Genomic DNA, 22,197 nt, shown 5'->3' on the forward strand with positions numbered 1-22,197 from the left:
TCCACCGCTGTGATCTTGGGTGCATTTAGCTTAATGCCATTATCTTCGCCCATTTCACTACGCGCTCTATTACCGCCGGAAGCACAGTGTGAAATATCGCTTCTGTTTTTTGCAGAGATTAATACGTTAGTATCATCTGCATATATTAAAAATTTATTACTGACGATGTCGCAAGAAGACAAATCGTTAATAAAGCAATTAAATAATGTCGGGAACAAGCAAGAACCTTGAGGAGTGCCTTTATTTATCTGTTTTGGACATGATTTTTTGACCCCGTCAGCCACAACCTGCTGCGTTCTCTCTGTCAAATATGATTTAATCCAGTTATTGGCAGGACCTCTAATGCCCATTAAATGTAATTTTTCCAACAGCAGTTGGTGATCCACGGAAACAAAAGCTCGGGTTATATCAAAGAACAAGCCTAATATAACTTCTTTATTATTTAGTGCATTACATAAATGATGCAAGGCACCATTCACCATATGATGCAAGGCACCATTCACCATATGATGCAAGGCACCATTTGCGAAAACCATTCTGACATGGTGAGAGTATTTCGTATTTCTGCAAAAACGATCTTAGTCTTGCATTAAAGCAGTGTTCAAACACTTTAGCAATATGGCATTGCAATGCTACTGGTCTATAGTTTTCAACACTTTGCATGTCCCTTATTTTTAAATATTGGTATAACCTTAGAGACTTTCATAGAATCAGAATAAATACCACGCAAAAAAATCGGACAAAACAGGTGCTAATTCTTTTTTTTACAAATAAGAGTACCGTTCCGGGTATATAATCAACTCCCGCCGATACATTTTGTTACAAACATAGTTTTTTCTACCTCGTTTGGGTCTGTAGGATTTAAAAATAACGTTTTTGTACCTAAAGGTAAGTCTGGAACCGTTAGATTCGGAAGATCGCCATTATTTGCAATGTTAACGAAATATGTATTAAAGGTTTCAAAAATATCATAGTTACTTATTACTTTTTTTTGTTTTTTGTTTTCATATACTATTTGTTTTATTTTATTAGAGCAACTTTTTTTATTTTGGTTAATTATTTTCCAACTTTCTTTACTTATATTGGTAGCTTCTCTTAATCTCTTATCATTATAAGTTTTTTCGGATATTTTTATTTTTTTGTGATAGAAGTCTCTTAGTTCTTTGTATCTACGGCTGGCTATAGTCTGCGTTATTAATTGAGTTCTTTATACGATGCATTTCTTTAACCATATTTCCCAACAAAAGTATTTCATTTGCAATCCATGGCTTATTATTTCTAGTTTTCATTTGTTTTCTTTTTGTGAGCGGGACTTACATGACTTACCATTAAGACAATTTTTAGGAAGGTACCTAAAGTAAAATTCTAAAATATAGTAACGCAGTAATAGGAGCTGCAATTGTCAAGATGTCAAAGGCGCGATTAGAGTTAGACGGTATTAATGTAGGTATTCAGCCAAGCTGTAGCAGATCTGTAACGTAGATGTCTGTATCTCCATCAAAGGATTGTAAGAGGCTACAGGTATATCCAGGAGATATTTGCCGACGAGATTTTAACTCAATAACACAAATATACTTTCACAAAAGATTTTGATGCACTGAATTCAAATCCGAGATCCAATTTTCTCAATGGGCTCTGTTTTTCGAGACTTAAAAGTGCGAAAATCGCGATTTTTAACATATTTGAGATTATATTACATGGAAAGGTAAATTTTTTGGTGAAACCATTAATGGGATCTTAAAGTACGTTACTAACTCTTTCAAACGCACTTGAATTTATCCCGATATCATTTTTCGTCTTTGAGAAATCGCATGTTGAAATTTAGTAGTTTGATTTATTTCTCTATTTTTGAATATACTGACAACACAGCACACAAACCTAAATTCATCGGCACCTGGAATTAGGTACCTTACATTTTTTGAGGACACTGCTCACGAATCTAAACTCCAAAATACTTATGTGTTTGAGGTTTGTGGGTTTATAGACTTGTGGGTTTCTGAGTTAAGGGTCTACAATGTTTACATGTTTGTGGGTTTATAAGTTTATAGTTTATGAGTTTGGAGTTTATGGATTAAGGGTTTATGAGCTTATGGGTTTATGGGCTTAGGGTTTTTGAACTTAGGGTTTATGAGTTAGGATTGGGAGTATTAGCCTCTTTTGCGTGTAAATGTATTTCCAGATTGATATTATGCATAAAATATCGGTCATGTATTGAGTTTTTAGACATTTTTTATGTTTATTGCAAAATTTGATGTGATAGAGTATTTTGGAGTAGAGGTTCATGATCAGCGACCCTAAAAATATGTGACTACTTCCGGGTGCCGATGAATTTAGGTTTGTGGTGCTGTGTTGTTGGTACATTCAATAATCAATAATGATAACAACTAAATTTCAACACACGATTTCTCAAAGACGAAAAATGATATCGGGATAAATCCAAGTGCGTTTTAAAGACTAAGTATAGTACTTTAAGACCCCATTGATGGTTTGGGCAAAAAAAATTATTTACCTATCCAACTAACATATCCTCAAATATGTAAGAAAATCGTGATTTTGTCACTTTTAGGTTAGGAAATCTCGAAAACCAGAGCTAATGCAGGAATTTGGACCTCGGATTCGAATTCAGATACCAAAATCTTTCGGAAAAGTACATTCTGGTTTCTGGGTTAGAGGGTCGGCCAAATTTTGTCGGCCTGTGTAAGCACATAGCATTATTTTACAGATTATTTTATCATAAATAACCTTTTTGGAATCGTCAGGTTAAATCTAATTTTACTTTCTTAGTTTTACCACACCAGACAAGAATTTAAAAAATGAAAAAAATTATGGGATCCACGACAAGAATCAAAATAGTAGTTATCGAAATAGCAAAGTCCACGTCAACGGAATCTCTATTCTGTATTTATATTTTTAGAATTGATAAAAACATGTTGACTTATGTAAAAAATACTAAGTGTCGCCAAAATTCTCCACAAATAATTTTTTAAAATTAAAAAAAAGGAAAAGTATTCACGGTAGAAGTGGAAATATCTAATAGTAGTACGCAAATAGAAAAGGCGACGTCAAACGGAATCTCTATTTTGTATTTATATTTTTAGATTTAATCAAAACATGTTGACTATTGAAAAAAATATATTGGGTACCGCTAAAATTATCTTAATAGCTGCTATGGAACCAACGAATATAAGCGGATTATGTCACTTTAATGAAAATCGAGGAAAGATTTCTGTACACGTGCTCGTCCGAGATACGAAAGCAATACCAACGCAGACTCGAGACTATTTAAGAAAAATAAAAATAAATGATATTCTATTTCTGCTATTCTTACAGAGTTATAAATCCAATAGATAAGAATGGACCAAGCGTAAAACATTATCTCTCTTATCTTGACCATCAAAATTAAATAAGTATATAAAATAAGTTTATTTTTAGAAGGAGGTATGGAAACGAAATTAGGAAGTAGATATAAATGTATTGATATAAAAGATTGTATGGACACAATATTACTTCCATTTACATAGATTACATTACCTATTCTGCTTCTGAACATATCTGATATGATTGAAATTTACTTGATACAAAAGTTTGCTACAGATTTAAAATGTCTAAAGTTAATAATCCCTTTTCTGTATTTTTGGAATAATTGTAACTATTTCAGAAAGTCGAATATGTCGAAACGAGAGGAACTTTAGTACAGTATAACAGAGCATTTAACTTTAAATATTGCTAAAATTAATATAATGTTTTCCACAAATTCTTATCTTTTGAGAACGTGATGAATATGCATTTACTTTAGAATTCAATACTGAAAACAATCGTAACTTTAGTAATATTGAAATATTTTATTATACTTAAAATTTTTATTTCAAAAAATTAAAATCACTGGTATTTTAGTATTTTCATTAATTATTTAAAAAAATAATAAAGCTGTTAGTCTGTTAAGAAGTTTTCATTTATTTTGGAATCCTGTGAAGGATTATTAAATCAATTGTTGAAATTTGTATCATATCATAAACGTAATCATAAAAAAGTTTTAGAAAATTAGTAACAATTATTTTAGTTAAGAAATTTATATTTTTAACAAATGTAAGCGTTAAATACAGGCTGTTACAAATTCGCTTCTTACTATGTATAGGGAGCTCGGAAACGGTTAGGGATACGAAGTAGCTTAAATGGGGGTAATGTTGCATAATCATGGGACCAACATTATACCTTTAAAAAATCAAGGCTAATATAATTACTTTTCGAAATATTTGAAAAAAAGCGAAATATTAGAAATCCGATTTTGTTTCATTTCAGCCTTGTTTGAGGTGATATTGAAAAAAGAACATTTTCTCATGGCAACGTTTTGTCTCGAAAAATTCACCTTCATTGTATTCGTTCCAAAATCTAATTTTTTATTTAGATTTCTATGTTTATTGAATTATCGTACACTCTTAACTGTAATTAGACCTTGTGAAATCCACCTAGTTATTTAAATGTTACCATCACACGTTACAATAAAACATTATTAGAGTTTTAATCCCGTGTTCATATTTCTAGGGTTCTCGAGTACCTACTCAAAATTCAAACGAATTTGTATCTAACTTTTTTTCAGTATATTCATACAAATACATCTGACATGCTCTTTCACAGTTGCAGTTATAGGTATAATAAATTCCGATAATATTACGCTTATTTTCATTTTTAATCATTCCAAAACGGAAACGTTTTTGAACATTTACTGTAATTTTTAAGTATAATATTCATTTGGAGTTTTGATTGCTCATATGCATTTTTAAGAATTAATTTATCATAGTGAAATTAAAATTATAATAATGTTTTAATTTTGACGCAACAACTTATCGAATTATGTGATGGAGATTGAAACACAATAATGTTTTATTGTAACGTGTGATGGTAATAGTTTAAATAACTAGGTGGATTTTACAGGGTCTAACGATACTAGTGTGCGATAATTCAATAAACATAGAAATCTAAAAAAATAGATTTTGGAACGATTATATTGAAGATGAATTTTTCGGGACAAAATGTCTGGTTCGGGCTGAGGAGTACACTATTGCGGGTAATGAATGCTTACAAAAAATGTAATAAAATTTCAATTAACCTTATATCAAAATTTTAGTGATTGTTAGTGACTGTAGTTAGTAATGACTAATTACAGTCACAAAAATTTTGATATAAGGTTAGTTTAAAATATTACTAAGAATGTATGCGTTGTTTATGAGACATCCATCAATAAGACTTAACATAAGCCTGCTTTGAGAAAAGTCACTTATTTTATACACCGTAATATTGTAAGTTCAATTAAAAGCCTTTTTTCTCGAAAACCGTCCACACTAGGAAGTTCTAACAAGAGTACATAATTTTAAAAAAATATAATTGTACATTATAAATTGGAGCTCGAATGGTAAAAAACCTAACCTTAAAAAAATTAGAATTTAGAATGAAATAGGAATGTAGCATAACTAGCGCCCTCTATAAAATATTTAAAAAATAATTAGACCAGCATATTTGGCATCCGTAAAAAACCCGGAATACCAAATTTCATAAAAATATTTCGCGCCGTTTGGAAATTTTCGTAAAAATTCCACTTAAAATTTTTTATTTTCTCGCTCTGTATCTTGAAAACAATATAGTTCATAAGACAAAAAATTATTATTTTTTGTAGTACTATCACCCTCTGTACTTATGGGGGGCCTTTCTGAAACACCTTGTATAACATAATTAAATATCGGTAAATGAATAATTTATCTTGTTATATTCAATTTATAGGTGGCAATCGGTACTATCTTTACAAAGTTCAGATTTTGCAAGAAAGTTAGGTAGAAACAGCTTCTTATACAAACCTAAACTTAGGGATTTTAATACATGTTTTATATATCTATTTGTATCCCACTTTAATTGTAAATAAGAATCTTTAGACACTGTATTCTAACTTGTATTTATATGATTTAAGCAAATAAATATTAATGTGTCTAATGTTATTACTAATCACTTCCGCTCCTACTTTATACCACCACTGGCTCTTATACATTGTATTTGTATTGCTGTATTTCCTTTAAGAGTAGTTATCAAATGAAGTAGCCACATTTTGTTTCCCTAAGAAGCATTCATTTTTCTGGTTATAACCGAAACAAACACACGACTTTAAGGCGGTTTGGAATATGCGGCACTGCGCATTGAGTTCTGCGCATTTTAAAGCAATGTAACTTTCAGAATACCCAGGTGCCTTAAGACAGTGAAGTAGGCAGTAGGCTGAAAATGATTAGTCGGTGCCGGTGATTTGACTCGGTAAGTAGTACATAACAGTAGTACACATATTTATTTACTTAATTGTAAGTGTAGGTATGTTCCATTTTATGTAGAAGAAAAGGTAAGTTTTTTAAATGTTTGTATACAGTTGCCTAAGTTTAAGAATCGGGTTATAAATCCTCTAATTCTCATTTCATTTGTTTATTAATGGATTCATATTTTCAATTTTTCCTTAGAACTAAATATATGAAAATGTATTCACAAAATACTTTCCCAAATGCATCAGTTGGCATTTACTTTAAAAGTAACAACCAACTTTGTACTATATATAGTATACGAAGTCATAAAAAGACCTTACCTGCTTAGATAACGCTGTAAGTACCTACCAGGTAGGTATTTATTAGTTATTTGACTACAACTAGGTTCCTAAAAATATTGATTTATTTGACCCATTTAATCTTGAAGGCAAGAAAACTTTTAATAAGTTTGTAAAACAAATTGTACCACATAATATTTAAGGAATAGGGAAATAGACCTCACATACAAAGCTTAATAGGCTTTAACCGTTTTACTGTGGCCTGTACAGGAAAAGTATGGGGAGAATTAACAAGAGTGCCAGTTCAAATTAGGGATGTTTGTAATTCTTCTAAGTTGATAGTTTATTAGTCCTGCCAATGGAAAAAGGTTATGTGTAACAACTCTTAGTAACTACTTACTGTAAAAAGTAATAGCATGGAAAGGGAAACTGTAAACCATGCTTTTTTATTATTAAACGTTAAAAAGAAACTATTTAATTGATTCTTGTGGTACAGAAATTATGTAGTAAGTTTGTTTTTAAGGTTTGTTGCGGCAAAATGTAAATCGCAGTTAGTTACATACAAAATTTTCCATTTAGGACAGACAGCTCAGGTAATATATAAGGGGTAAAAAAAAATAAAATAGTGTTATTCGAGATAACTCAAACTGGGTAAGAACTAGAAAAAAATGTTTCTTATAAAAGTTACAGATCACAAAATTTTACATAAATATGACTGTCCTGGATAATTCGTATGATTATGACAAAGATAGATTATTATGTTTGTCGCACACATTACAGTCCTTGTAAATGCGCATGCGTCACATTTATATTTCAATGAGTTATAGTAGTTTTATATTTCCATTGTAATAAATGCATGTACAGTTTAATCTCATTTATTTTTAATAAATTCGATCGTAAGATTTTTGTTACAGCTGAATAAGTTATTTTTCTTTGTAATTAACATAAACTTACATAGTTAAATATTTTAAAACAATTCTTTTCGGTACCTATGAGTACGACAGACAATAGCTAATGTAATTGTTTAGATTTGTCGTGGAAATATCGAAGGAACTAAATACAATTCAAAAGGTAAACAAATATATATCTACCTGAAAATCAAGGATGAAAAAAATTCCAAAACATTTCGTTGTCTTAAATAATGAATCGAATGATATAAAAATGATTATTTTAATGTTGTTAAATTATTAAAAAATATAAATGGTTAATACCCACTTAACTTTTTTTATTAAAACTAAAAATATATAATATCTATTTCTCTGAAATGAAGGTTCATCTTCTTTAGAATAAATTGAAACAAAAAACTTTTTGAAATTCATTCATTTTTCTGCTTGCAATGATTTTGAAATTTCTCAAATCATCCCTTAACTTCTAACCTCCCTAACTCTGTTAATTTTTATAGTAGAAGAAAAAGCCAATAGACAATTTTTATGTAAAATTATATGCTCTATAGTCTATAACTTATATAAGAAACTTTTTCCTAACTCTTACCCCTTTTGCGCTATCTTCAAAAAACACTTTTCTTTACCCCTGGCCTGAAGTAAAAAAAAATACTGTCAACTAACTTATAGTATTAAAAATTCAGGCAAGTTGACCAAAACTGCGTGTTAAAGGCCTGTTTAATTGGACTGTTTATATATTTCAAACTGAAAAAGTTCGAAGTTTTGGATCATAAATTTTTTTAATGGAGTGTTATGTTAAATTTGGAACAATCACATGTAAAATTTAACTTTCTTTCGATTTTATTAAGGTCTATTTCTTTGAGTTTGTGAAATATTTAAGATTTTTCATGTTCCATATTTTCTTAATGTTCCAACATTATGAAAAGACGGATGCCATATATACCACAGTTTCCGGTCCAAAATAGTAATAGTGGGGATTTATAATAGGTAAAATTTATTCGTTGCGTCTTAGAATGCAAGATGTACAAAATCGAAGAGGGAAGCTTTCAAAGTTTATTGCACGCAAAATTCATCTTAGTCAAGAAACTGATTTGGTAGAACATTTATTTAAAACACTTATTTGTTTTAAATCGGACACTGTATTATCAAGGTGCCTTTTCAGCAATGGACTTTTCAAAAATGTTAATTGTTACTTATTATACAATCTGAGCAAAATATTTTTCATTAATTTATTTTTGGGTGTTTCTGAGACTTTGAAATTTTTGCCTATGCAGAAGTGTTTGGTATTGAAAAAGTAGATAATTATTTGTCAAAAATATAAAATTGGTGAAAAAGAATAAAAATCCTACAAATAAATAATTACAAAAAATTTCAGTGTAATCGATCGAATATCATAGGCATTTACTTCATTTTAAAAAATTTTAATAAACGCAGGTATATATTTCTGCCTATACTTTTTAAGGGGAGATACAAATTAAAATGAACACCATTGATATATCCCAAAATGCCACACCATTTCCTAAATATAGCATATTTAACATCATTACAATAAACTACATTTTTTAAATATCTCCGCCAATGATTTGTTTATGTTACAGTAGGTATAAAATTTGCAATATTTCTTTCCCCTCAAATGTCTTAAAATAATTTTCAATACTTTCAAAGATATTAGACGAAATATTTATTATATAATTTTACAAGAACTGAATTAGAAATATTTACCTCTACATAACAAATTTAATTTATTAAAATATGACAACTTAAAAACAAGTTGTCCAAAAAATTGTTTACAAACATTAGCTGACGATTTATTAAAAAAGTTTTACAAACATGCCGCTATGTTTGCTCCACAGATTAACAAATATGTGTTACATTTTTATCTTATCACGTTACTTAAACTATATAAACCTAGCACCACGGTATTGCCTTTCAGTCCGTTAGAAGCTGTGTCAACTGAATTTGGTACACAAACTCAACTTTAACAATGTCCTACGATATCAAAGGAAAAATTGCCCTTATTACTGGAGGGGCAGCTGGTATAGGTTATACTTATTCTGTAGAATTGCTGAAAAATGGACTTGCGGTGAGTAGAACTCATTAGTTGTTAATATCAATTCCCAATTTTTCCAAATTTTACTGTATCCAATTATAAAAAATATTTATGTGCATTTAGGTACTCACTGGTTGTAACGGTTACAGAATAGTTTCATTACAAAAATCTAAAAGTTTATCATCTTAAATAGGTTTGATGGCTAGACATAACGTATTACCTTGTTTACAATTTTTTACATTCATATTTTATCAGAATAAAGATTTAAGCAAATGAGATAAAATGTGCAAAAAATATTTACAAATTAAATATTTTTCAGTTATGTAATATATAAAATTTAATACATTATATATTTTTTTAAATAGATGACAATTCCAAACCAATTTATTCTTAGGGCTCGTGCTTTATTTTTTTATTTTTATATTTTAGGGAGTTGTTATCGCAGACTTAAATGCGGACAATGGAAATCAAGCTATAAATACACTTAATACGGAATTTGGAGCAAATAAGGCAGTATTCATAAAGACTGATGTTACCAAATTTGATCAACTCGAGGGTAAGTTTGTGAGACCTTTAAATAATTTTTTAGACTTAGGATAGGACATTTTAATTAAAATGAATTCTATGACTTATTTTATTATTTTGGATTCAGATTTGCAATAAAAACCATTAAGAATTAGTCCTATTTTAGTTATATGTTATGGTTTAGTTAAATACAAGTACTATTTTTTGTTCTTTTTTCAGTTAGACTTCTCTACCAAATTGCATTTTGACTTTCCTGTAAAATAAATATGATTATGCCATTTTTTTGAAGAACAGTTTTCTTCATATTTTGAGAAAAGTTTTTAAAAAGAAAATATTAAAGTTTTATTACATTACCTAATCAACAGAATAACAATATTATATTTTCATAATGATGGTAGTTCTCACAATTTTGAAATACTTTTAATAATTTTTATAATGGTTGGTATTGGTTGTACATTATAATAAAATCTAGTTTAAAATGGTTTAAAATTACTTGCTTTATGTTATTTTAACAAATTAACCACAAAGTGATTACCACTTAATTGCTAACCATTGATTCAAAATACTTTTACCCAAAATATAAGAAGAGATAATTACATAGCAGACAGATATGTGGATATGTTTGCTAATAATGATAATAGAAGTATTTCTAAGAATTATAGTAATATATTATGATTTACATTGTACGATCATTATTTTCATATGACAAAGTCTTCTATTTTTACGTTATTTTGGAAGCGTTAAGCTAATTCAAATTACCTTTTACGAGGAAACCACGAGGAAACAGTCTTTAAAATGCTGAATTGTATTAAATAATGTATAGTGACTAAGTTTCAAAAATTTAATTTCGTTAACTCTTTGCAACATTAATTAAATAATTTAATATGTCACGCATGTGTGTTTTCATTAAATCGAAATAAACTACGTAGCGCTATTCGTAATAACATGAACATATTTGTTATATCTATTAGTTTTACAGCTAGAATAAGTATCCACGTGGTCCATATCTTTCAATCTAACGGTCCCCAAATACACTGTTTGGATAACACCTTGAAACAATACACATATGTCGTGTAAATGCCACATAAAACATCGTCCAATAGAACCGTCAACGTAATAATTAAAAAGTCCAAAAATGCCGCTCCGTTAGTCTTCTCAAAATAATATATGGTCTAATTAACTAATCTCCTGCTAGACCATCACCTAAATTAATAGGAAATTTTGAGTTCGTTAGCGATGACTATTGTGAAAATTAAAAAATCGCTTCCTTGGAAAGAAGAGAACTAGAATCTTGTCGAGAAAATTATTGCAACTTGTTTCCAAGAACCACATACAGAAATTCTGTCAGGCAAATCTGCCACAGTCAACTCATTCATTGAACGTAATTAAGGTACAATAATTATTATTTAAGCATTTTATATATTATTGCTTTAGATACACCAATTCTTATGCTTATCGGATATGCTTAGGGATCGGAATTCTCGTCGACAATATTTATAATAGTATATATTCTTCTATTCTTCTCCCCACACAGGAAGTTGTTGTTTTCGTTCACGGCGAGGAATAACACTACCAATATCTAAAATGCGCTGTCTAAAACATATGATCTAGCGTATAGTAAACGTCTGGATATTAGTTACTATAAATATGAGTTGCGTCTTGCTCCGCCATTTTATAACTTGTATTATTCACGTATGATGTACATAAAATATTACATAATTATTCACCAGTAACACTACTATAAATAACCGAAAGATGCGTAACTGACTGAATTATTAGTAATCTGTATATATTTTTTTGTATTTTGTGTGCCTTAATTTTGAATATAAAATTCCGTATAAACTGCCTTTTTCTCAAAATAGGTTGTTTGTGAAGAACTTTTTTATTTTGATCTCTACTAATAAAAATAGAATTAGCTTAATACTTTAACAATAACGTGTAAGAAATAAGATATTATGTTGCAAATACAGCGTTATCAAATTTAAAAAATACGCAAAACATAATTTATAACTCGGCTGTTATTTAAATAGTTTTATAGTTCATGAACAAATACATTCCTTGATAAACTTTTGTACATGTGTGTACAAAATGTTTCATTTAAAATTTATATTTTACATCTTCTTGTGTAGTGTACAGAATATCCCACCTTTAATCTATCAGTTTATATGTTCATAAGTTTAGTTCAAATATCTGTATTATTTCAGACATTTTCACAGTAAATGCATTTTTGGGGAACATTTAACACCCCGTATCTCAAGAATGGTTCATATATGAAAATAAATAAGACAAAGCCATTATTTTTTCTTGTTCTATCTGCTCTCGAAGTCCGATGGATTAAAACTAGGATATCCTATACAAATGCATTAATTTTATGTCTCATGTGTTGTCTTATATTCAGTTTTCAAAGGGACTTGACATATAATACCTCCTTCATCTTACAGCTGCATTTAAACTTGCAATCTCCACCTTTGGCACTTTAGATATTGTGATAAACAATGCAGGGATTATGAATGATGCCCATTGGGAGCTGGAAATAGCAATCAATTGCGTAAGTAAATTTTAAATGTAATGTCCAAATAAATAGTTTCATTGTATCATGTTAGTTAGATTAGTAGAGTTTAAAAAGCATGTTATTGTAAAATATAGAGTACAAATTGTAAAAAAAGTTGGATGATATTTTAATGAAATTATATTTCAGAATGCCGTTGCTCAGGGATCTCTATTGGGAATCAAATACATGGGCAAAAATAATGGAGGAAAAGGAGGAGTCATAGTGAACATCGCTTCAATTCTAGGTCTTCAAGAACTGGCAGGATGTCCAATTTACGTCGGAACGAAACACTTCGTTGTTGGATTGGACAGATCGTTTGGAACCCCTTACTATTACAACCTGACTGGAATCAAATTTGGAACTATGTGTCCTGGTGTTACAGATACTCCACTGATTTCAGAGGCTGGAAAATTCGCTCTTCAGGGTTATCCAGACCTTGGAAGAGTTTTAGCTGAAGAACTAGGATCCCTACCAAAACAACCGTAAGTACCTTTAATTTTCTTTCATGGTGTCGTCTGTCATAGCTTGGGAAGAATTTTCCCTGGATTATTTCAGTCTTAAAGCTTCCACGAACCAACAGGTAATTTTTTTTAATCTATCACAACAATCTGAAAAAAAAACGGTTTGGGACCGCTGAGCCTATCGACAGTTTGGTTGGTTCTGTTTACAAGTGTTTACCCAAATCACAGTTGATAAAGACGTACAGTAGAATTGATGACATTAACAAATTTAATTATCAATTATTTGATCACTGTGAAAATTGAGACAAAAAAGGAGACCACAACCATCTGTGACCACAACTATTTACTTCCAGAAGTTCTCAATAAACTTTAACAGTTTTGATTATTGTTAATTTTTTAAGAATTGAAAAATATTACATTTACACACTTATGTCGGAAAAAGCTTCAAATGGTTTCACAAAAAAAAAAATTATAAGAATTTTCTGTTAATATGCGATTTTAAGTAACATGTAATTATCATCTAAAAAAATAATATTTACATGGCAAGGCTCTTTTCTTTAGGGATATATTTAGTTTTTTGAAAATTTTAACATAGTCAATATACATATAGGTACTTCAAAATATTTCACCAACAAAATAATATAGGTGATTCCTGTGCAAGAATAAAAAAGATTTATACGACACACGTAAATTCTTTGATTTTTTCACTTATTTTCGTTTGTTTACAAGTTACTTGGTAGATAGATTTTTTACAATGATATATTAGGTATATGTGTTACGCTTTAAGTTAAATTTTGATGAATAGTAGAACCCTGTATTTCAAAAACGAAACATCTTTGCACATACCTTTATATTAACTTATTTCTTTATAAGAGAATCACCTGCAGCAGTTTGCCGATAGAATATTCATTATCCTATGTTAATGAGATGGTTCTATACATTAGAAATTTTAACTCGCAAATTATTAAAGCTCCACGTTTTAGCAGTAGGTATTTTCCTCCTTTCATTTACCACTGCTCGTCTCAATTTTATTTGCTTTAATTAAGAAGATAATTAAAAGTGCAAATTCTGTTCACTGCTGCAAGTTTTTATTGATTTACTACAAAAAACGGATTTAAATTATCTTGAAAAAAATGAGAGGAGAACTTTAGAACTTTTATTTAAAGACCAGAGAAAACTCGCTTTAAGTACAAGTACATTTGATCCAATATTAAACTAACAAACACACTATTTAAGTACTTTTTATATACCTCTATATCTTTATGCTTTGCACATAATGTTTGAAATACAATCCAGGATGTTAATTAAGTACGCGGACAAAGGTGCTGTGCTTTGAGTGATTTTAAAGAAACAAAGTTTATACCCATATAAACAAGGGACCATAAATCAGTGATTTTCGAGACAGGTTGATGAAATATAAAAAACTTGATTTGTAAAATATCTCTGAGAATATTTCATGAGACTTAGACTAACGATTTACCTAAAATTAAAGATAAAAATCCACTGGATTAGGATACAATAGGATATAACATAAATCCAGAACTACTCGTTTCTCAAAAAAAAAGTATAATCATATGAACTTTTTGAGAAACGAGTAGTACTAAAGTTGTAAATTGTAATGAAGTGCTTGGTTAATGAAAGTTGAAAAAAAAATAATAAATTGAAAATGAACACCTTAAGGAGCAGCTATTATTTGAAATTATTGTGAAACCATGTCGTCGAATTTCTAGGGTTTTCGCCACTAGTAAACGTATTTAGGGATATCCGAATTCAGCGAATTTTTACCATTAATCATTAACCTAAGTTTTGACTTCTCGGAAAGTATCGATTTGCGGATCCATGTTTATAAAATATTTTTACCTTAAAATCACTCAAAGAATCACCCCTTAAAGTTTACCTATGTACTTAGTTAACACCCTGTATATTAGTAATAGTAATAAAATATTTAAATGCCCGTAGAAAACACATACTTTTATAAATTTAACAATTTTATAAAAGAGCAAAAACGAATTAAAAATAATTCAGAAAAGGATCAAAGTACAATCTTCGAGTTGATTTGGACAATATTGCACAGAAAAAAAATTGGCGTTACGTATCCAACGCATAATACGGTACAGTAAATCCATACGTTTTTCTACTAGAAATTATTTTAAAATGTAGTATTTTCTGTAAGAAGATCAATTATTAACATTATTTAAAAAATATGTAGTCTCTTATGCTGGAGCCACACTTACGTTAACGTGTTAACGAGATTGAGGAAGCTTTACAATTGTATTATATGAGCGTCAATTATTAGTTTATGTTTTTTGTCTAGGATCCGTTTGAAACAGTTCTAAGAACTATATCATTTTTTCGTTAGATCACTCCATTTTTGCATTAACCGCATTAAACCATGCTCGAAGCATGCTATTATTAATGACAATGGATAAATTAGCGGCTTAATTATAAAGTCGTGGTTACAGCTACGTTTAATGCAAGATAGGGCGATAATTAACGGCAATAGACGTAGAGTTGCTTCAAAATTTTATGAGCTTTGACATTCATATGCGCAGTAACATAATTCCGACCGTCGCCTAAATTATTCTACGTCCTAAAAACATTACATCTATTATTCACAGTCTATCTCGAGCTCTGGTAGCGTAAACAAGCCTTTGATCCGATTACAAAATTACAAATATCATAATAAAATGCCCTATTCTTTATTATTTTAATTTAAGCAATACAAATATATATAACGAACGTTCGCCAGTTGATTTTATTGATGCCCGAGCGCCTTAGTTCATTTCTGGTTGTAATAAGACACGTGATCTAATTATGAGTCAATGTTTTCACAACGTGCTTATTAGAAGAATTATGCGAATATGCCTTTCGCGCATTTCGCGGCTCATGAGATTTTGAAACTACTCTAAGTGTAGCCCCAGAATTAGAGATACAGTATACATATTTATATCAGCCAGTGTGTCAGTTATATCAGTCGGTTATTTACAAAATAAAAATCTAAATACAATGATAATAAGAAATTATCATGGAACCTTTGATTTGCCAAATCAAGAAATTCCGGCATTCTTTGATAAAAATTGTTTAGATTTAGATATTGTTCTAAGAATTATTATTTAATTATGTTTACAAAAAAAAAATGCAAGATTTGTGTTATCGGGAAGTGTCACAAATTCAAATCATTTTTAAATCTCGCTTTGGTGAACAGAGTTCAAATTTTTCAAAGACCTAAATAAAAATTCTCAAAAATATACAACTTGAAAAAAATATCTCTTGTTTAAACATAAAAATCAATATGTACATTTAATCATATACCATACGATGTCTGTTCAGAAAATAACCGAATTTTTTTTTAAGTTTGAGTTTATTATTAATTTTATACATTATTGGTCTTTCTTTGGAGCCAGGTTTGGCAAGTAAGGAGGGTGAAGGAGGACAGTAATTTGATTTTTGGCACAAAACTGATGAATTGACTCCCATTGGATTAGATTTTAAAAGTACTGTTTTGGGGACTAATTAAAAGAGAGTATATTATTAATCAAAAATTTTCGGAAGGGTGTCAGGATATTAGTAGGACAATAGTTTGAGACCAGTAGCCTGTTGCAGAATATTGTTTCAATCAAAGAAAACTCGACAAACCGGTTTTTTGTGTTCAACTTTTCAAAGTTGCTGCTACTGAAAAAAAGTTTAATACTTTTTATAGGTATTGAAAAAATATTAAAAATATCTACAAAATGAGCTGGATCAAAATTCGTTAATTAGTTTTCTTGCAAAACTCAAAAAACAGCCAATTTTAGTGTTTTCTTCAATTTTATATAACTCAATTAGTTTTGCTTCTAAAAAATCGTACTATAACTTTTTTGTAGTTCAATGTATACTTAATAAGTGGTTTAAAATTTAGATCAAAATATTTATTAGTTTTCTTAGAGACTTATTTCACTCGTGAAGAATTATTGTACTACAACGTACAATAAAGGAAAAGTTGTTTATTGAACTGTAAATTGTTTAAACATTAAGTTGAAAATCAAGCCTTTTTAATATTAAAGTTAAAGTTAAGTGGTAAATTTTTTTCACATAAAATTTTCACATCGATTATTTAATTCCTACGATTTTTATGCAAATTTTGAGCTTTTACTCATTGCTCTACGATGCTCTGGAGCTGAGATTTTTTTTTTTCAAAAAATCATTGTGGCCTTTGTTTGTTAATATTAAGATCTCAAATTTACAGGTAGTCTGACTGACGACCACTTACAAATCGTGAAAACCATTCGCAACAACGTACAACCCAAAGCATCATCTCCGTAACCTTGTTTCAAAAATTGAAACGTTGCCGTGAAAGTTTTTCCAAGTTTTACGCTGCATCATTGTTCCATAAAATCGCGCATTTCAAAAATAGTCACTAACACTTAAACACGTTGACTCAAATAACAATGTCACGAAAACTAAATGAGATATCAACAATTCAAGAACATGTGGTTACAGAGGAAGTTAGACGGAATGCAATGCTGCCAACCGCTTACCACTAAATATCTACATTAGCGTGTTATTAAAAAAGTTCGGTTATTTTCAAGGGCCCTAGCCGGCGGGGCCCAGCCAGGACAAAAGGAGGTCCCACAAAGCGCCTACACCGGCCGCATTTGCGGTCGGGGTAGACGACGGATGGGGCCCACCTACGAAGGCTGTCCAGGCCTACACGAGATGAGGCAGGATAAAGAGGGATAATCCCCCTCGATCCCAAATCATTGAGGCCAATTTCTAGCCATGGAATAATGGCGGTTATTTTCTGAACTTATCCATACTAGAAGTGATAATATAATTAGTTAATCATTCATTGTTTAATTGAACATATATTATACACTGCTCTTCTTTTCAGGCCAGAAAATGTTGCAAAGGGCCTAATCACCCTGATTACTAAGGGCGAAAACGGCAGTGTTTGGGTATCAGAAGGTGGAGAACCAATATATGAAGTGGCAATTCCAGAAAGACAAACCCTCCGCAAAAAGTGAACTATGTACCACCCTAAATTTTTAAATTATTTATGTACTTATGATCTGCCTGTTTGATATTTAGTCCAGTTGGTAGAGCTTCAGCGTGTGTCAAGCCTTGATAACCCGGAAATAACTACACAGGTCTACTTTAAATGATGAGTACAATAACAGACTAATTTGCTGACAAAGTATTTTTTCAGGAAAAAAAGTTATTAAGAATTTAATCGTGAAAAAAATTTTTTTTAGTAGTTTTCTTTACATAACTCAGCGGGATGACTTTGTACGAAAAAATGCTTAGGACATGATTTTGTTCGTAATAAAAATAGCTACAAAATGGCGGTGGTCCGATTACGAAATTTGCAATAACAAAGCCGTGAGATTGAAAAAACGGTATAAAACGTCAATTTTTTTAAGTTGCTGTAAAAATGTCAATTATAAACAAAAAGTGATAAAACTTTCGAAAACTATAGTTCAATATATATACAATAATGACGCTAAAGCCGAAAATCAGGAGAGCAAAACTTTTTGTTCTATAAGGTGTTATACATTCATCGGCATCTGAAACTCGAAACTTTGCCAAATTTGTTCGAAGCTTTGCTGACACTTGAAATTTGGTACACACATAGTGTAAATATGCAGAAACCAAAAGCAATTTGCAAAATTCAAGTATCTTCATTTTTGCAGTTTTGGTAAGGTTTTATACGTCACCCTAGTTTTATACGTCACCGTTTTTTTAATTTTTGGACGTATATTTATGTATATTTATAAAATATTCCATTACGGTAGATTAGCCAGCATAATTACCTACAATTTAAAAAAATATTTATTTTCATCGTTTAGATCCTAAGCTACTTAACATTTTGCGCCTGTTAGCCATAGTCGTACATTATTCAACATATCAACATAAAACAAAATCGTACGTGTGGGGTAAACCTTTAACTTATCATTTTTTCGTACAAAGTCATCCCGCTGAGTTATTTAAAGAAAACTACTAAAGAAAATTTTTTCGCGATTAAATTGTTAATAACTTTTTTTCCTGATAAGATACTTTGTCAGCAAATTAGCCTGTTATTGTACTCCTCATTTAAAGTATTCCTGTGTAGTTATTTCCGAGTTATCAAGAAAATGTCACCAACAGTAACTTTTCGGCCTCTGCCGACTGGAGTAATTGGTCAAAGTAATTTTTCTGTGAAATTTTGCTTTGTATGTTCTGACATAGGGGTAGATTTGTAGCAATCTATTTTTATATTTAAAGAAGTATAAAAATGCATATTACACACAAGTTTGTATCAATGTTCAACAAAGAGGTATATATACTTTTTATATATGTATTAATTTTGCTACGTTGATACTGTTTCAAATAATGGTTTTATTTAATAAAATTTGTTGAGAAATTGTATATATTTTATCATATATCACCTATCATTCTGATGAGTACAAGTCTTTTAAAATCTTAAAATTCGTATTGATAATTTTTTGCAGAGTATAAAAATTTTGTGAGAAAATCGCCACGTCAGATAACTGTCATGTCAAAAGATTGTCACAACCACATATTTAAATCAAGTTTACTAGTGAAACAAATTATGTAAATGAAAATCACGATTTCAACAAAAATTTGTCAACGCTGACATAAAATTCAAAATTGTTAATGTAATATCTAAAAATTTTTGTGAAATGGCTTTATCCACAAATTTTAGGCGTGCCAATGAATTTGCCGCCAGTGTCTACAGGTGCTTTTCAAATGCAGCAGTATGTACCAGGTAAATTTTTCCTTACTTTAACTTTTCTTTCTACGACTGAAGATTTAAGGCAAACATTACTATACAGGGTGTTTCAAAACATGTCGGAAAATGAAGGATGTAATTCTTTGGCTCATTCTAAGAAAAAAAGTCATGGGTCCGCAAGATATAGGGTGTCAAAAAAAATATTTTTTTTTGTTTTTTTTTACGATAATTCAGGAACCGTTTGAGACACAGAACTTAAATTTTATAGACGTATTATCATTAATATTAGATACTTTTGAGCTCTAAGCATATTTTAAAACGCCAATGTTTTCTACACAAAAAGGTACTAATCATCAAAAGCTCTAACGTGAACCGTTTCCGAGATAAATGAAACTTGAAAATGATGATGAGTACCTTTTTATGTTGGCCACATAGAATATGCCTTCAAAATACCAATTTTCCCAGAGTCGTAAAAATTGAGGGCAAAAGAACCTCACGTAATCTTAAAATCTCCGCCACTGTCATATGCATAAGAATTAAATTAGCGCTCAAAAGTAGCTAATATTAATGACATACGCGTACAAAATTTGAATACGGTGTCTCAAACGGAATTATCGTCAAAAAACTGAAAAAAATACAGGGTAGGAAAGTACCGATGGTCTGTCTGAAGTTACGTGAGAGCGATAAAGTAAGCCATAGAAATCCATGCGATAGAGAAGGATGGCTATAATGAAGGCCTCTCATAATCACCGCCCGTTTCGCCCTTCCACAAAATAAGATCCACTTCTTATTTGTGGAAGGGCGAAATGGGCGTTGACTATTAGACGCCTTCATTATAGCCATCCTTGTCTATCACATGGATTTCTATGGCTTACTTTATCGCTCTCACGTAACTTCTGATAGACCATCGGTACTTTCCTACACTGTATATATTTCTTTGACACCCTATATCTCGAAAACGGTGAGTTTGCGGATCCATGTTAATAAGAACTTTTTTTCTTAGAATAAGCCAAAGAATCACGCCCTTCATTTCCGATACATGTTTTGAAACACCTTTTATAAATATAAAATTATTTAACAATTAAATATTCAATATTTTAATATAGCAACGAGATTTTCACTTTGGTACCTGAACAATTTCAGTAGATATCATTTGTTATTTGTTTTAATAATTTTATATAGGTACAAGGTGATTCACAGTGTAGTTAAAAAAAAATCAGGATAAGATAGACTGCAAGTTTGCATAGGTATAAACTTTTATCTAATTATTAACGATTCAGCAGTTACAGGAGTTAAAAAAATTAAATTAGTCGACTTGACTGCATGTTTTGATAAAGTATTTCGACTAAAAAATAATTCAGTAGTGTAGATATAAGAAATTTCGAAATGTTTCACCCTGTGACAGTTATATCGTTGTACATAACTAATTGTATGCCCTAATCTGAGTTCTTAGACTTTGTTTATTACAGTAAGTAATTTTGGGTGATGGGGATCCAAAAGAGGAATTACAGTTTCAACTTCAGTGACTAGATGAACAATATTCATATAGATCATCCTATCGTATGGCCTATATGTTTTCCAGATTTGAACCAATCGAACCTTTTGAGCCTAATTATTCTACAGAAATTGTTTATTTGATTCTTAAAAACCAAAACTTAAAATTTGAAGGAACATAATTATGTTGATATTCTTATCAGTTTTTGACGAAATTGTTTATTTTTTGCAATTGATACTACTGCGTAATAAATTACATTCAAAACATCCCTGCAAATAAACTGTTTGTTGCGTTGACAAGCACGTCATTATCACCATTGAAGCTCTATGGCTCAAAAAAAGGTACCAGCTAAAGTAATAAACAAGGAAGTTATCACTTGCTTTAAAATCTTTAATTAATTCACAATATGGCATACAATTCAAATTATTTTCATTTATAAAAAAGTTACGGGGTGAAGCAGGTTGGAACTAAGACCAAGAAGTTTCAAGGGAAAAACTTTTTACGAATGTTTGATTCCATCAAAAATATTGTTGGTTACAGTTACAGAAAGACGGGATATTTGACTTTAAATTCCATCTTGGTATATTGCGACGTCATGAAAATTTCGCCCACAATTTCACACATGTATCTCTACATCATACGAAGGTTCTTAATTTTCTCAATATTTTTCTTTCATTAAATCCATTTTTCGATATCTCCTTACATAGACCAGGGCGGATCTGTCGAAAAATCCCACGTAGATATTTTAAAAAAAAATTTAAACAATTTTTGCAATTTTGAAAATGTTCCGGACCTCGCCCAGATCTAGAGATCTACACTTTTATTATGTGAGTTGTGTTGAAGGTAATCCAGAAAAAAATTGCTTCCGCCCTCTCACATCCACCTCAAAACAGATCCGCCCTGATCTAAGAGGTAATTTGTTACTTGAAGATT

The 22,197-nt window shown here is 30.3% G+C and overlaps 1 protein-coding gene across 1 annotated transcript in view; it reads left to right on the forward strand.

The window, feature by feature from the left end:
• Window positions 1-6,217: 6,217 nt before the first annotated feature.
• LOC108904819 (peroxisomal hydratase-dehydrogenase-epimerase-like) overlaps window positions 6,218-22,197 on the forward strand; it is a 28,436-nt gene continuing 12,456 nt past the window's right edge. Inside the window, exons 1-7 of the mRNA XM_018707495.2 lie at window positions 6,218-6,294; window positions 9,407-9,556; window positions 9,953-10,079; window positions 12,490-12,596; window positions 12,747-13,081; window positions 17,931-18,059; window positions 19,665-19,805. Of these exons, the coding sequence (XP_018563011.2) occupies window positions 9,458-9,556; window positions 9,953-10,079; window positions 12,490-12,596; window positions 12,747-13,081; window positions 17,931-18,059; window positions 19,665-19,805 (938 nt within the window). The 5' untranslated portion in view covers window positions 6,218-6,294; window positions 9,407-9,457. The remainder of the gene's footprint in view (window positions 6,295-9,406; window positions 9,557-9,952; window positions 10,080-12,489; window positions 12,597-12,746; window positions 13,082-17,930; window positions 18,060-19,664; window positions 19,806-22,197) is intronic.

This window comes from Anoplophora glabripennis, unplaced genomic scaffold (assembly GCF_000390285.2).
Source record: "Anoplophora glabripennis isolate ALB-LARVAE unplaced genomic scaffold, Agla_2.0 scaffold104, whole genome shotgun sequence".
In the NCBI taxonomy this organism is placed as follows: domain Eukaryota; kingdom Metazoa; phylum Arthropoda; class Insecta; order Coleoptera; family Cerambycidae; genus Anoplophora; species Anoplophora glabripennis.